Genomic DNA, 16,164 nt, shown 5'->3' with positions numbered 1-16,164 from the left:
ACACTGGAATATGTGGCTTTACTTCTGCATACATATCACAGAGCCAGGGGAATTCTAGATTGAGTAGAAGTGAATCACAAGCCCCTCTGGATTGTGATGTAGAGACTCTGATACTGCTAGGCCCTTCTTATAATTCAGAGCCCCTGGTTTTATCTCTATTAAGTGTGGAGTGGGGCCTAGGAATCGGCATGTAACAGGCATTTCTGATGCCTTGTTTGTGTATATCTACTCCAGACAGTCAGTATTTGCTTCCCAAAACTAAACCAAACTTCCACTAAATTCTTTTTGATATAGGCCGAATCCAGAGAGAGATGATCAGAGACATCTGATTCACAAAGACAATATCACAGTCAAATTTTTCCTTCTTCTTCCCACTGTCCAGCTTTCCAGACAGCCAGAGTTAGGGCAACCTATCACATCTCTCTCTTTTTGTATAAGAACTCATTGAGGGAACACAGGTTGGTCAAACCACCCAGTCATATTGTTTTAAGCTTGTCCCAGCAACTCTAATTTCTTTAACTTGGCCAAAAAAGAGGAAGTCCCTGAATGACTCACCACCCTGGGGCCACCACGCCTCCTTTGCCCCCCTCTCTGATTTCTTCTGACAGAATGTGGAGTCATTTGAATAAACTGTTCTTTTGGGGCTTCTTTTCTTCTCCCACATGTAAGGCTTATTTACCATTTTGAAGCTTGCATCTCCAAACCAACGTGATGTGGAAAAGGAGTTTTCTCGCGTTCCTTTTCTCTCTTTCACTTCAAAAAGCTGCTCTGGATTGTGAGACAAGAGGAATAAACAGTAAGTTTCATTTACTTCCTTCTCTCTTTTACGGAAACCATTTTCACCGACACAGTGGGGATGGTCAACTTTCAACACGACTGTTCATGAATAAGTCTTTCTATGCTTTTAGATGAGCAACCAGAGTCAAGTCTTCTCAAAAACCTACAGTTTAAAATGATGAGATGTGAAGCAGGGAGTTGAAGCCTCTTTCCTGAGATTTGAAAATAAATATTGAGATTGTTTTTACAAAGAAATATTTTTCTTTCTTTCTAGGTTGTTTTTTAAAGATTTATTTATGTATTTTAGAGAGAGTGTGTGTGTGAACAGGGAGGGGGCAGAAGGAGAGGGAGAGAGAAAATCTCAAGTAGACTCCCCACTGGAGCACAGAGCCGGATGTGGGGCTCCATCCCAGAACCTGGAGATCATGACCTGAGCCAAAATCAAGAGTTGTCAAGGTTAACCAACTGAACCAGCCAGGTGTCCCTGCTGTTGTTGTTTCTTTTAATGTAGAAAATCAACACGTAATCATTGTAAAATAATTCAAGCAACAAAATAAAAATATATACTGAGAGGCAGTTTATCATCATAGAGCTAGACCAGCCAGGGTCATGGTCCTAACCCTGGTTCTACCATTTTCCAGCAGGAAGCCTGGGTGCATGATGCAACCACTTAATCTCTTTCCTTTGTGATGTTGGGAAAATAAAAGCACCTAGGGGAGGGTTCTTGTCAGGACTGAGTGAGACAAGCCATGTCCCTCAGTACAGTGTTTGGTGTATGGTGAGCCGTCAATAAATGCTAGGCCAGGTTGTTGTTACTATACGAAATATGAAAGTGCTGTGATACCCTACAGTTCTCTTCCACTTCCAGAAGCAACCACTATTAACAGTCATTCATTCTCTGTTCAGTACCATAGTAAACAAACCCTTCATGACTTGTCCTTTTTTTAGATAACAATAATCACAGACATCCTTGTAAGCAGTAGATGTAGACTTGGCTCCTTTTTCATGGTGCTTGGTAATATGACTCAGCCATAGTTGATGTAACCATCCCCCTTACTGATTGTTCCATTTTTTTCTTTGTAATGTAAACAACACTGCAATAAACATCATCGTACAAAACATCCTTTGCGGACTCATGAGAGGATGAGAGCATCTCTGGAGATTAAAATCCTAGAGGTGAAATTGCCAGGTCAAAGGCCATGTACATCTGAATTGCTAGGTTGCCCTCCCAACACTCTGAACCCGTCACCATGACTACTCACATAAGCAAGTGTTTCCCATGCCTCTCCAACAGCAGAGACAATCCATTTGTAAATGTGTCCCAATCTGATGAATAAAGACCAGTATCTCAGTGTCGTTGTAATTTGTAGTTGTCTCATTACTTGTGAGGTTGAGCATCTTTTTCATGTTTATTAGTCATGAACACTCAGTTCCACAGAGAGGAAATGGAAGAGAGGAGACTGTGTCTTGAAGCTAAGTTATGTAACACTGAAAAAATGTTAGTGGAAAGGGAGGTATCCATGGCATTTCTGAGGGGCTTAAGCCCCTTCTCCACCCAAGTCATCCCTTGGCCCTCACATATTTAATGGCTCTCTGCATTCATTCTTCTGGGAATTACCTATTCATATTATTTATCCATTTATTTGTCTTTTTCTTATTCATTTGCCATTGACTTACATGTATAAAAAGAATCCTTCACTTTCATTTATGTGTTAAGTATTTCTTTTTAGGCTGTCACTTGTCTTAATTTTGCCATAGGGAAACTTTATATTTTAGTCAGTTTTTCAATGTTTTTGTTGTGCCTTTAAATTTTTGTGCCTTACTTGGAAGAACTTTTCCCCTCAGATGATATAATAACTTTTTATTTTAAGATTTTATTTATTTACTCATGAGAGACACACAGAGAGAGGCAGAGACACAGGCAGAGGGAGAAGCAGGCTCCCTGCAAGGAGCCCGATGTGGGACTCTATTCAAGATCCCGGAATCATGCCCTGGGCTAAAGGCAGATACTCAACCACTGAGCCATCCAGGCATCCCTATTTTCTAATATTCTCTTAATTCTTTACTAATTTTATTCTTTTTACATTAGTTTTTCTGATGAGTGTTATTTTTCCCTTGGCATTTTAAAATAATAAAATACAAATACACAAGCACTCAAAGACTACTGGGTAGTGTCAAAAGGGCTCAGGAGGGGTGCCTGGTTGGCTCAGTTGGTAGAGCATAGGACTCTTGATCTCAGGGGTGGTGAGTTGAGCACCACATTGAGCATAGAGCCTACTTAAAAACAAACAAACCCTCTGCTTCTCCCCCTGCTCGCTCATGCTCTCTTCCTTCTCAAATAAATAAATAAAATCTTAAAACGAGCAAAAACAAAGCAAAAAAAGGTCTCAGGAGTTGGTTTAGAGTTGTTTCCCATGGTCAAAAAATGGCACAATAAAAATAATAATTGCAATGGATTGAAATACATTAAATATGTTTAAACTATGAGTTTATAATGATTCTTAAACAAAAAATAACAATAATGAAAGAAGAACATCCCACTGTTACAAGATGCTAAGACACCAACTCATTATTTTCAGAACTGGTCAATAAATGGAGTGATCCAAGCATTTATCCTGCCTTTTCTATGTAAATCATATCTCAGTATAACCAAAAAGTTGATGGGGCAAGCTTCTCTTTATAGAATTATTTCAGATAATAAATGAAAAAAGAGGGATAGAATTAGTCTAAAACCATTTTGCAACCTCTAATGAAATAATGCTTCCAAGTGATTATTGTCAAAGCCAACTAAGAAACAAAAAGAGAGATGATCAGACATTATATACCTCCTAATGGAAGTACACTCTACCACCATGCATTCTTGCTAAATAAAAGCTAATCTGGATTTTATTAAGCCTTTGGGCAGGGGACAGAGGAACATGGTAAAGGATACCATGGCATTGTGATCAACAAAATCCAGATCGTGGAAAATGCTATAGAACAAACAGCTTGCCATTTTCAACAAATAAATTGCAGGGGGAGAAAAAGAAAAGAGAAATGGAAATGTCTATAGATTTAAAAAGATGTAAGAAAAAGAAAATAAAAGGGACCCCTGGGTGGCTCAGTTGTGGACCGACTGCCTTTGGCGCAGGGCATGATCCTGGAGTCCCGGGATGGAGTCCCACATCGGGTTCCCTGCATGGAGCCTGCCTCTCCCTCTGCCTGTGTCTCTGCCTCTCTCTGTGTACCTCTCATGAATAAATAAATAAAATGTTAAAAAAACAGACGTAAGAAATATATCAACTAATTACAGTGGGTCATTTTGAATCCAAAACAATGACAACAGCAGACAATTAGGGAAATTTGAACACTAACTAGATGTTTGATGATATTTTAAAAGTGTTATTAATTTTTAGTGGGATAATAGTACTGTTATGTTTACGTCAAAAAAGTCCTTATCTTTTAGAGATATGAACCATCAATTAATATTTCTAAGTCAGAATAGCAAGTGTTAAAAGAGCGCACTTCACTAAATTGTACATCTGAAAGTAATGTGTCAATTAACTGGAATTTAAAAAAATTTTTACTTATTTATTTGAGAGAACAAGTGCATGTGTATGAGAGAGGGTGGGGAGAAAGAGAAGCAGGCTCCCCCCTGAGCAGGGAGCCTGACGTGTGGCTTGATCCCAGGACCGTAGGATCATGACCTGAGCCAGAGGCAGACACTTAACCAACTGAGCCACCCAGGTACCCCAACTAACTGGAATTTAAATTTTAAAAAAGAAAGAAAAAAAATCAGAGTGTCCACTTCAAGTTCTCACTGGCAGAAGAGGTGACAAGCATGAGAGAGCTTGTCAGGGCCCCCCATGCATCACTGGGAGGAGCTCTGGTATTTGCCAAGGCTTCCTCACACACTCGTAAGCCTAGCTGTACAGGCAAGGTAGAGACCAGTGTCTCTACCACCTTGACCCACAAAATGTGGCTGGATCACCAGTTAGTTATTAAGGGACATTAACAAAGACTTTTTCTTGTGTTACTGTTTTCCAGAACTCCTTTCTCCAAGTTTGGACTCAGAAACAAAAGCAGTAAGGAGAGGTCAAAATGTATCACTAATTTGTTCCAATCAGAACAAATCACTAGAGATCACTTATTTTTTGTTTCGGAATGAGAAACACCTGAGAACCCAGAATGGAAAAGGTGAACCCATGATTTTTAACCTAAGCATCTCAGAAGCCCATGAGTTGGGCCCCTACAAATGCAAAGCTCAAATTTCTAACTGTTCAATTAGCAAGTACAGTCGTGAGTTCAACTTCATATTTGTTGGTAAGTAGAGCACTCATTCTTGGGGGATCCCTGTGATTTACCGGATTCTTTCCTGTTCTACAATGGTCTCTCTGCTCCCCTACAAATACTCACTCAAGAGCCTGGAAAGTATGTCACTGAGATCATTATTCTTAATAATTCTATTTTACTTTCTCTTCTAAAGACTACTTTTAAATGATTAATAGAAGATTTATCTAAACAATAATACATAGAGTCAGCATTGCCAGACTTAACATGAAACATTAAATGTTCGATCCAATTTTCCTTCCTGAATAAGCTTTGGGTTTTATTTTCCTACCCTTGTCAGTTTTGAAAACATAATACCAGAAGAAGAGGGGCCCACTTTCAAACAGAGCTCCTAAGAGTGAGGTCCTGGGAGTGAGTTTGAAATTGGGATAGATATTTGCTGATCTTGTACAGGTCTACAAATCAAGGCAGGATCTTCACTGAGCCCTCTGTAGCTGGGGTTGTTGTACTGAAGCAAGTACTCTCATTTAAGCTGGGATCATGTGACCAACTGCTCAGCTTGTGTCTTCCAGGCTTGCAGAGATATGCTGTATTCAGCTGAATGGAGGATAGTGGGTAGAGTGGCCAAATGCAATGGCTTGTAATTGGGGGAATGACATCTTGGCAATCCCTCATACCTCTTCCAAAGACTTCTAGCTATTTCAGATAATAATAGCCTGATTGCCTTAGACCAAAAGTCTTATCTGAACAATTTGGGAAATTGTTGAGATCTTTTCTAGATGTTTTACTCTAGGATTCCCATCATGTAGGCAAAAATTACTTTTTCTCTGAAGATTCAGGAAGTCTTAGAATCAGTACTGGACACTGTGGCAAGGGCCTTCAAAGCCCCAGGTCTTTCCCACCTTCTCCCCTTTACAGTGACCATCCATCGGGTACCGCATCAGCCAGCACATCTTATAACTGCTATATTTTTCTTTCCTATCTTTCCACCCTAAGCCTCTCACAACCTAGCATTAATGGTCTCATTTATAAAGATGACCTTGATAATGGATTCCTGGGAGAAGGAGAGAGGGTTTCCAGCTAATATGTGTGACTTGTACCTGGAGGTTTCTAAACATAGGAGCTCTGACTTACTGATCAAATCCTTGAGTGATCTTTAGGTCTGCATTCTCAAGCACTAGTGGCTAGACCACTAGCCACATGTGGTTAATTACATTTAAATCCAAATTAATTAAAATTAAATGAAATAAAAAGCTCACTTCTTAGTCTTATTAGTCTTATTTCAAGTATTCAATACAGCCAGCCATATTAGACAATGCAGACAGAACATTTCCATCATTACAAAAAGCTCTATTGGACATCACTGCTCTAGCTCAATGCTTTTTAGCTTATTAGGTTATAACCATCTTAATAATCAATGATAGTGATGGGTACTTTCCCTGAGAAACATTCATGAGATTACATGCAAATTTCTGCACACGGCTTTAGGAGATCCAAGTTAAAACCAACCATCATAGGACAGTTTTGAACACAAACTGAATAGAAGCCATATTGTAAAAGAAGTGCGAAGAGGGGAGAAAACACCTGTAAACATGGTCTTGGGATGTTGTGCATAATGTGAGGGCAGTCCCCCAGCTGATAATATTCTCTGGTGGTCAGTGTAGGCCACCAGACCGGACTGGGCAGTGGTGTTGCAGAAAGAGAAATGGGATGAGCATGGGGGAACCTGTGTACCATCAGCTTCCTGTGAAACTTTGGTTATTCCCTTTCATTACACCTTTGATATACCACCAGTCCTCAATTGTTAAATATGAATTGAGAAGATAGGCAGTACAATGCTAACATTGGTTTTAACTCTGATTGAGTCTCAGTCTATTGTGTGCAGAATGGGGTGAGGAGAGTAGTCACTCACTTTGCAGGGAAAGCATCCAAATGCCCTTCAAATTACTGAGATTCAGCATGAGAAAGGATGGCAAATCCCACCACTGGTGTGGGTTTCCTCCATTTGAATAACAGGGGCCTACACTTCGGCAAGGAATAAACCCTTACAGGGCTTATTTTAGATGACTTATGAACTTGATGGCTGAAGCTTCAAATTAGCTGATTAATAAACCTCAAGTCTTCATTTCCTGAGCTTCTGTCCCACAGATATGTATAAAATTGTCCCACATCCTGCCTTCCAAGTAAATGCACACATTTCCTGCAATTTGTTACAGTAATCGCACTGTCCTGTAGAACTTTTTTTTTTTTTTAAGATTGTATTTATTTATTCACGAGAGACAGAGAGTGAGAGGCAGAGACACAGATAGAGGGAGAAGCAGGCTCCATGCAGGGAGCCTGACATGGGACTCGATTCTGGGTCTCCAGGATCAGGCCTTGGACTGAAGGCGGCACTAAACCACTGAGCCACCTGGGTTGCCCGAACTGTTTTGATGGATTATAAAACTGTTTTCTCTTCATTTAGATCAGATTAGTAGATATCTATTGAGTGCTTACCCAGATGCAAGTAATTTGTTGGGCGTTGCTGGGGTTTCAATGATGCCTAAGACATGTTCTTGTCCCCAACTCAATAGGGATATAAACCATGAACACAAATTCATTAATCATTGATTCACTCATCAAATATTTAATGATATCTCAAATGTGCCAAGCTCTGGGATATACATTAATTTCTGCCCTGGTGGAGCTTCCAGTCTAGTTGGGGAGATACAAAACCCAAGTACCCAAACAAATTCGTAATCACAAACTATGGTGATTGTTATGAAGGAAAAGTAAAATGGCACAGTGATGAAGAGAAGCAGAGGACGGTGAAGCAATCTACTTAGATAGGGTAGTTAGGGATGGCTTTACAAAGGGATGACATTTAACTAGAGTCCTGAAGAATGAGAAGGAATTAGCCATGTGAAGAAACAGGGAAAGAGGGCTCTAGTCAAAGGACAATAGCCTGTGCAAGGGTTCCAACTTGGGAAAGATCTTGGCTGATTGGGATGGACCTAAAAAAGGAGGCTGGTATGGCTGAAAATCAGATGAGGGGAGTGTGACCTCAGGTGAGAAGGGAGAGGGAAGGGAACAAGTCAGGGCCTGGCACCCAGTTTATCGTCTTCAAAGTTATTCCATTCTAGGTGAGGCAGGGCAAGAGTAGGAGTTGGGGATTGGTTGAGAGGCTTTTGCAGTCATCCAGGAGACAAACAATGGTGAGGATGGACAATGGAGATGTAAGTGGATTCAAAGTGTATTTTGGAGGAAGAAACTGTAGGACTTGTTAGATTATTAGATTTGATTTGGGTTCACAGGTTAGTGAAGGTGAAGAAGGAATCAAGAATGACTTCCAGATATCTAATATGATCAGCCGATGGGAAGTGGTGCATTTACTGAGATGGGGAAAACTGGAAGAACGAGGAGTTGGGGAAAATGAAAATTGTTTAATGGGTATAAGGTTTTGGGTATGCAATATGAGTAAGTTCTCCAGATCTTGCGGTACAACATTTTGCTGTACATAGTTAATAACACTGTATTGAGCACTTAAAAATTTAAGAAAGTAGATCTCATGTTAACTCTTCTTACCATAGTAAAATAAGTGAATGGATGGATGGATGAATGAATGAATATGTGAATAAAAACATTTTTTAAACAATTGGATTTTAGTATATGTTTATCTACCTATTGATTTTTCAGTAATTAGCAGATTAGCTAGAGTTCAGTTTCAAACAGGTTACATTTGAGAGGACCATAGACATCCAAGTGGATCAGATAATAAAAGGATGGGAAGCAGAAGAGGAAGTACTTCAGCCTAGAGGATTTAGGAAAGGTCTTCTGGGAAAGGTGACAGCTGAATGAGTCTTCACGGATTCCTTGAAATTTGTAAAAATATAACTGGTTTAGTGAAGAGTAGCAACTCTCTTACTCCAATCACTATGATGCTATGATCCCCTTGGCCAGTCCTTTTACAAACTCTCAGGAAAGTTTACATTTTTCCAGTCAATTGAGATATCAATCCTTGGTCTAGTTTGGATCATGTCATCTCAGAGAAGAGTCCATGTTTCCTCAAGTATGTTTCAACTGCTCTTTCCTGAAAATTACGGGATGTAGACTTCAGTTCCATAGGAAGAATGAATTATTGGTGCTGTTGGTGCTCTTCCCCAAGTTGCGTTCCAAGGCCACCATCACTGTTCCCAAAGTTGTTCTCTGAGGCCACTGTTGCCAGGTACTGCTCTGTCAAGGATGCTGCCCCAGGGATTCCTGCTCAAGGGAGGGATGGAATAAGGAGATTCTAAATTATTTTCTTTGATTTTACTTATACTTTGGTCCCTGTATTTCATTGTTTCTGTGCCAACCTGATATTGTTTAAAGAAAAAATCTGCTTGGGAGTTGGCCCAAGCCAACTGGATCTGCTGTTTACTAGCTGAGTGACCTTGGACTAATTTCTTAACCTCTGAATCACAGTTCATTCACTGGTGGAATGGGCATGGTACTACCTTCCTTGTAGTACAGTTGTGATGTGAAATGAGGTAATGTGAATAGCAAGCCTGGTACATGATGGATACTCAACAATTATCCTTCCTTTCCTATAATACTGCTTTATTAATAAAATATATATATTTTTTTATTTGAGAGAGAATGAGTGAGAGAGAGAAAGCACAGAAGTGGGGGGGCGGGCAGAGGGAGAGGGAGAAGCAGAGTCCCCATTGAACAGGGAGCCTAACATGGGCCTCGATCCCAGAACCCCAGGATCATGATCTGAGCCGAAGGCAGAGGTTTAACCAACTGAGCCACCCAGGTGTCCCTATTAATGAATTATAAAGTAAATAATATAGCTGGGTTCTCCCGCAAAATAGGATATGATTTGACAGAGTCTAGCAGACCCAAAGACTGCCTTCTGAAAAGTTCCCTTGAACCTATTTACCAGGGTTACTTCCTGCTTGTGGGAAGAAGTAAAAGATAACTGTAGAGATGAATTCTATAAATAAAAATATAGTTAGAAGAGATGATATTTTTAGATTTGATTTAAAAAACCCACTGTAGCCTTATAAAGATTAGAAATAAAAGCACCTCTCAACTTCATACTTGGAACTAGATCTTTGAAAAAACTATACTCATTCTCAGCAACAGATTGAGACTTCTGATGAAAGACAAGTTTGTGCTCTGATTCCTCAAAGCAGAGAGACAGCCTCCACCCTCTGGCATTCTCAGCACCTGGCTTGTGCCACACTGAGTGGAGCTAACCACATATCATCAGTCTTTCTCACCGGGATGCCAGCTTCTTGACTTTTCAAGAAGGGGTGTCATTCATCTTTGGGTCCACAGTCGGGAACAGAACAGGGGTTCAATCCATTTTGTGGACTGCGTGAGTGAATCCAATTTGCTTATCCCTTTAACACACACTTTCATTTTTCTAGACCCAGTGATCACACCAGTGCTGAACGTTAATGTTGTTAAAATAGAAACAGACCGACATATAACACTACGTTGTATCTCCTTCAATGGCTCTCTGCCCATCACTTATACTTTCTTTGAGAAAAATATTGCCATATCACCAGCTATTCCCAAGTATGTAAGGGAGCCTGCTGAATTCAACGTAACCAAGAACAGTGCTGGAGAAATGGAGGAGTATAGGTGCAAAGCTAAAAACGAGTTGCCTGATCACACAAGATACAGTCAGCCAATCCTCATCAATCCCCAAACAGGTAAGGGCTATGGGAGCTCTTTCCACAGGATCTGGATTTGCTTCCAGAAACTGCAGCTACTCCTCCCATCCCTCTTTCCTTGCTGGCCATCTGCATCCAAATTCCTTTCTTTTGGGAGGTTCTACACCAACTCTGATTGGGGGTTTCTTTCTGCCATGAAAAGGAAGAAGACAAGCCTAGAAACTAGGTCAGAAGGGGATCTTGTATGGAGACTTCCCCACTTGACCGTGCTTCCTGCTTGATCTTCCACTGGCCAGGTTCTAAGCAATCATATCAGAATTCACATTTCTCTCAGAGTTGCCGGGATTTGATTCTCTCTTGCTTTTCCGTTGATTTCTAACACCTCTGCTTGCCTGCTTGACTGTTTACCGCCCACTGCTAAGGGTTGGTGAGTGTAGACCGCCAGGACCACCCTTGGGGTGAGAAGGGCTCCTGTCCTAGTCCTGTGTTTTAGAGGGCATTGCTCTGGTGCTTCTTGGCCATGCATCTTCCCATAGGCTGAGGAGTCCAGCATATTCTCATGTCCCCACCTGGACCTTGTCCCACTTTCCTAAACCATATGCTGGGTACCTGGACCTGAATTTCCCACCCAATCAGATCAGAACCCCCTTCCAGGGCCTACACAAGTCTCATTCCCAGCTTATCCTCCCAAGGTTGTACTACAGAAAGGAAGTGAGCATCCCTGGACCCAAGTAAAGGGGCTGTTTGTGGGGGGGGCATGGACAACATTTGTACATACAGCCTAGAGGGTCCATGTGCACGTGAGACCTCTAGGCTGCATAAGAAGGGCCTTACGAAAGGACACTTGTTGAGGTAGAAGGATAGAACAAAAAAGAGGTTAGCTAAAGCAGTAGGCATGCTTGGGTTTGGACACTTCACCCACCCTTATCTTCTGAAGAATAGAGCCCATGCCCTGGCGATCAGTAAGTTCTAACAAATGAGGCAGCCTGTTGAACTCAGGCCCCAGAATCAAGCTTTTGCCTACAATCACAGCCCTTCCACTTACTAGCTGTGTGACTGTAGGAAAGTCATTTAACCCCCCTGAGCCTTACTTTACTCATTTGTAAAATGAGAGTAGTATCAAGGAGATAAATTAGGCAATGCATGGAAAGTACCTAACACAGTGACCGGTGTGCAGTTAATAATGAATGGTGGCTATTTAGGCAACATAAACTATGTCAGAATGACTCAGGGCTTTGCCCAATAAATAAGTGACTGTTCTGAGCCTTATGACCCTAACGATGCCACCAGGAATCAGTCTGTCAAATACTCCGCTGTTTTTCTCTTCCTTGTATGACTCCTTGTGGAAGATGTACTTGGTCATGACTTCCAGAACTTCACTGACTCACAATTTAACTCTCAAGAGTTGCAGCTGCCTATAGGAATCTGGGGACCGGGGTGCACAGTACATTAGCTAGCTTCAAAGACAGTGGTAGTCACCTTTTCCAGAACATTCCATAGCTCATTGTCATTGGAAAAGAAAGCTGTGTGGTGACCAGTGAATGCCATCTTCTTCTAGGTGGATACAGCTGTCCTTTCTGCCTGCAGCTACTACTTCCAGGGTTATTGCTGGTGGTAATCATAATAATCCCAATTCTGGCATTTTGGATACGACCAAAGTACAAAGCAAGTAAGTTCTTTAGTGGCTTTCTCATTATTTGCCATGATGTTGGGTACAGAAAGCAGGAGAGAAGATGAAGAGGAAGGGAAAGGAAATACAACATTGGATACAAGGAAAACAAAGAACGAAGGAAATGATGCAAAGGGGGAAGGTAAATGAAGCAGACTTCCTGCACAGCTCACGCCTAGGCTGGTTCTCACTTCTCTGGTGGAAGCCCTTCTTGTTTAGATCACTTGGAGGTATGTGACCTTTGTGGTCACACAGGGGGCCCTCACTAAGAAGAGCCCTATACTAGGTTTCATTCTCTGTTGTCATTGTCTTGAAATTCTGAATCCTTTTTTTTTTTTTTACTCTTTTTAAAATTATTTATTTATTATTTTTTAAGATTTTGTTTATTTATTTATTCATGAGAGACAGAGAGAGTGAGAGGCAGAGACACGGGCAGAGGGAGAAGCAGGCTCCATGCAGGGAGCCGACACGGGACTCGATTCCAGGTCTCAGGATCAGGCCCTGGGCTGAAGGCGGCTCTAAACCACTGAGCCACCCAGACTGCCCTAAATTATTTTTTAAATTTTAAAATATACATACCAATAAAATTTGCCATCTTAACCATTGTTAAGTATACAGTTTCATGGCATTAAGTGCATTGTCATCGCCATCATCCATGCACAGAACTTTTCTCATCTTGCAAAACTGAAACTTTGTCCCCATTAAGCTCTCCCCATTGAGCCCCCCACCGTCCCAGCCCCTGGCAACCACCACCCTCCTTTCTGTCTCTATGAATTTGGCTACTCTGGGGACCTCGTACAATGGGCTCATACGATATCTCTCCTTTTGTGACTGGCTCATCTCACTCAGCAGAAATGTCCTGGAGATTCATCCATGTTGTGCATCTGTCAAAATCTCCATCATTTCTCAAGCTGAAGAATATTCCGTTAACGACAGATATGTAGATACAGATAAATATATACACTAAGTTTATCCATTCATCTGTCAATGGGCCCTTGGGTTGCTTCCACCTTTTGGCTGCTGTGAATACTGCTGCTACGAACATGGGTGCAGAGATCTTCATAATTTTTTAACAAGAGGCCCTGCATTCTTGCTGTGCACTGGGCCCTGCAAATAAGGTAGTGGGTTCTGACTGCCAGCTGCGCAAAGGCAAGAGCTTTTTGCCTTGTATTTGTCAGCATCCTAGCTCTGCCACTCTGAGGAAGCTCAACAAGAGTTTTATTGCTCTATGCCTCACCTTCAGTCCTGCATCAAGCCCCAGTCACTGTTTCTCGCTATATTCACCTCTTATGACCACTTCTACTTAAAATTTCAAAATGGCCTTTTCGGGGGATCCCTGGGTGGCTCAGCAGTTTAGTGCCTGCCTTTGGCCCAGGTCACAATCCTGGAGTCCCGGGATCGAGTCCCACGTCAGGCTCCCGGCATGGAGCTTGCTTCTCCCTCCTCCTGTGTCTCTGCTTCTCTCTCTCTCTGTCATAAATAAATAAATAAATAAATCTTTTAAAAATGGCCTTTTCATTTGGCATGGAAGTAATAGACGAATATCAAGATACGCACAAAGAACAGTGTGTCTAAGCACCAGCACCCAGCAGTGAGCTGAGGGGCGTCAGGCAGGCTCCTTCACTTACCTGAGCCTCAGCATTCTGACCTGTAGAATGGGGAGACACTGTCACAACTAGGGTGAGAACCAAGTGATACTTGTTAGCCTCCTGTGCCTGAAGTCAGAAACTCAGTTGACATAAAACTTGAAAATAGATGTCAAAATGTATACACTTTATACATTTTTAAAAACCTATCTTTCCTTCCTACAAAAAGTCTTGCAAAAGCAGAATTAGTATTCTTGATTACTGGCCAGGGCTAAATAGAACTCAGCTGGGTAATTTATGATGTCTTGCAGATATTACAAAGCTTTTTATAGGCTGTTCTTTTCAGTGAAGGAAAGAAAATGTGTCTCTGGCCACCTCAAGTGTAATCTGATAAGAGGATGTTCCTTGCAGACCCAAGAAATTAAATCAGATGGGCTTCTGGCTTGGAGGAGTGGGTGCTATGGATTCCTTTCTGAGTCCATGGTTTTCCTTCAATAGACAGCAGTGTAGGCTATTGGAGCAAGTGATTCTTTGTTTCATGTCTTTGGGGGATTCTGCTCCTTAGCAGAGGAAATGAGAAAAATGTGGCTGAATTGGTTTAATTTAATAATTATGCATCAATTAATGTAGGAAAAGCTATGAGAGATAAGGCACCCAGAGACAATGGAAATACGGCCATGGAAGTTGGAATATATGCAAATATCTGTGCAAATCAAGCAGGTAAGAGAACTTTATTGGGTATTTTGATTGGTTTGGTTGGTTGGTTTCAGGTTTTTGTCTTTTTTATTTAAGGTTGTACAGATACATGGGTTAAAAAAAATGAAAAGGAACAGAATACAATGTCTTTCCCTCACCACCCGACGTCAATCCCACTTTACAGGGGCAACCAACCAGTTTTTAAAATATCTCCCATAGATACTCTATGTGGATGCTAGCAACTAAACAAAGGGTTAGCAGATCATTCTATGCCTTGATTTTTTTTCATTTAACAACATACCTTGGAGATTTTTTTTAATGTCAGTTTGGAATGGTCCACACTGTATTCCAGAGCCTCTGCCCTCTTCATGCAGGCATCATACACTGCTTTATGGTAAATAGACTCAAGGTCTTGGTAACAATAAGAACAAGCCCAACACTGCCTGAGGGCTGGCCCTGTTCCATGGTGCTAAGCAATTTGCCTGCCTTGTCTATGCAAACACCACTAAGTCCTAATTTATGTTGTTCCCATTTTACAGGTCAGGAACCTGTGCCAGGCTTGGAACCACGGCAGTGTGTTCCCACAGCCCAAGAAGGTCAGTGTTCCCTGCTAAGTCCAGAGGTTGCACATCATTTTGAGGGTGGCTGGCTAAACCACTATCCCCAAGTGATCAGAGATTCAGATTATAGGACCAATAACTCTGTTCTTTATCTTTCACCCCAGGAATCAGACACCCCCAGGAGATCCATTATGCTACTCCCATGTTCCAGGAGGTGGCACCAAGAGTTCATGGTGAGCCACAGTTTGGGAAAGAGATAGTATCAAAATGAGACCACAGTCTTTGTAAGGCCACCATACTCTGGGGCTTTAGATGCCCAAGGATGGGGTAGATGGGGACGTCATGCACACCCCCAGAAAACCAATAGCAACCAATACCACAGCTCCTAACAAATCTCATCAAGAGATGGGTGGGTAGGGAGTAGGGAAGAATGTGACACTGAGAGTATCATATAAAAAATCCAAAGAGAAGGAAGGATGCAGGGGTACTTTAAACCATTTTCAAGAATAATTTATTTTTATAGTACAGGAAAAAACACTTAATACATGGTTCTGTCAGACCATCCCGCTACTAAAATGAGGGGTTTTTGGGGGAGGAGAGGGTGCTTTTAGAGTCTCTATGGATATATGTTCTAATTTTACTGAATTATTTTCTCTTTTATATTTCAGAAGCCTGTAACGACCATAAAACTGGCTATCTTTATTCTGATCTCATCTTGTGAAATCTAAGTTGTGAAATAAGATACATCTCAGTGTTAGATCCTTTTTATAAAGCTGATTTACATGAAGCAAATGTGATCAATACTTAAAAATACCTCACTGGTGACCTAAAATGAATTACTATTTTTCATGATTAGCACTATTCCTTTGGCCTATTTGTGTACATCCAATCCTGTCATCAGACAACAGTTTTGTCAGGTGGGATCCTGACTGGTGACAGTTTTTAAATGCTTCTGCTATTTT

General features: G+C 41.3%; 2 protein-coding genes across 5 annotated transcripts in view; one reads left to right on the top strand and one right to left on the bottom strand.

Annotated features, from left to right (window-relative positions):
* Positions 1 to 544: 544 nt before the first annotated feature.
* MILR1 (mast cell immunoglobulin like receptor 1) lies at positions 545 to 16,057 on the top strand. 2 transcript variants are annotated; one of them, XM_077853777.1, is made up of 8 exons: positions 550 to 796; positions 4,804 to 5,079; positions 10,443 to 10,730; positions 12,250 to 12,360; positions 14,577 to 14,666; positions 15,182 to 15,238; positions 15,367 to 15,435; positions 15,871 to 16,057. In XM_077853777.1, exons 1-8 carry the CDS (start codon positions 712 to 714, stop codon positions 15,921 to 15,923), a joined length of 1,029 nt encoding a protein of 342 aa, XP_077709903.1. In that variant the 5' UTR covers positions 550 to 711; the 3' UTR covers positions 15,924 to 16,057. The 2 variants fall into 2 exon arrangements, with proteins under 2 accessions (XP_077709904.1, XP_077709903.1); XM_077853778.1 differs by lacking the exon at positions 4,804 to 5,079 and having other exon boundaries at positions 545 to 796.
* The window catches only part of POLG2 (DNA polymerase gamma 2, accessory subunit), a 39,793-nt gene continuing 31,285 nt past the window's right edge, over positions 7,657 to 16,164 (bottom strand). For all 3 annotated transcript variants that reach the window (XM_077853770.1, XM_077853773.1, XM_077853775.1), the window contains one exon: positions 7,657 to 9,285. Coding sequence is in view for 1 of the 3 variants with exons in the window: in XM_077853775.1 (XP_077709901.1) it covers positions 9,210 to 9,285 (76 nt within the window). In the remaining 2 variants the exon portion in view is untranslated. The remainder of the gene's footprint in view (positions 9,286 to 16,164) is intronic.

The sequence above is a fragment of the Canis aureus genome, chromosome 16 (genome assembly GCF_053574225.1).
Source record: "Canis aureus isolate CA01 chromosome 16, VMU_Caureus_v.1.0, whole genome shotgun sequence".
NCBI classification, from domain to species: domain Eukaryota; kingdom Metazoa; phylum Chordata; class Mammalia; order Carnivora; family Canidae; genus Canis; species Canis aureus.
The sequence above is the reverse complement of the archived record's forward strand: the minus strand, read 5'-3'. Positions and strand labels throughout refer to the sequence as shown.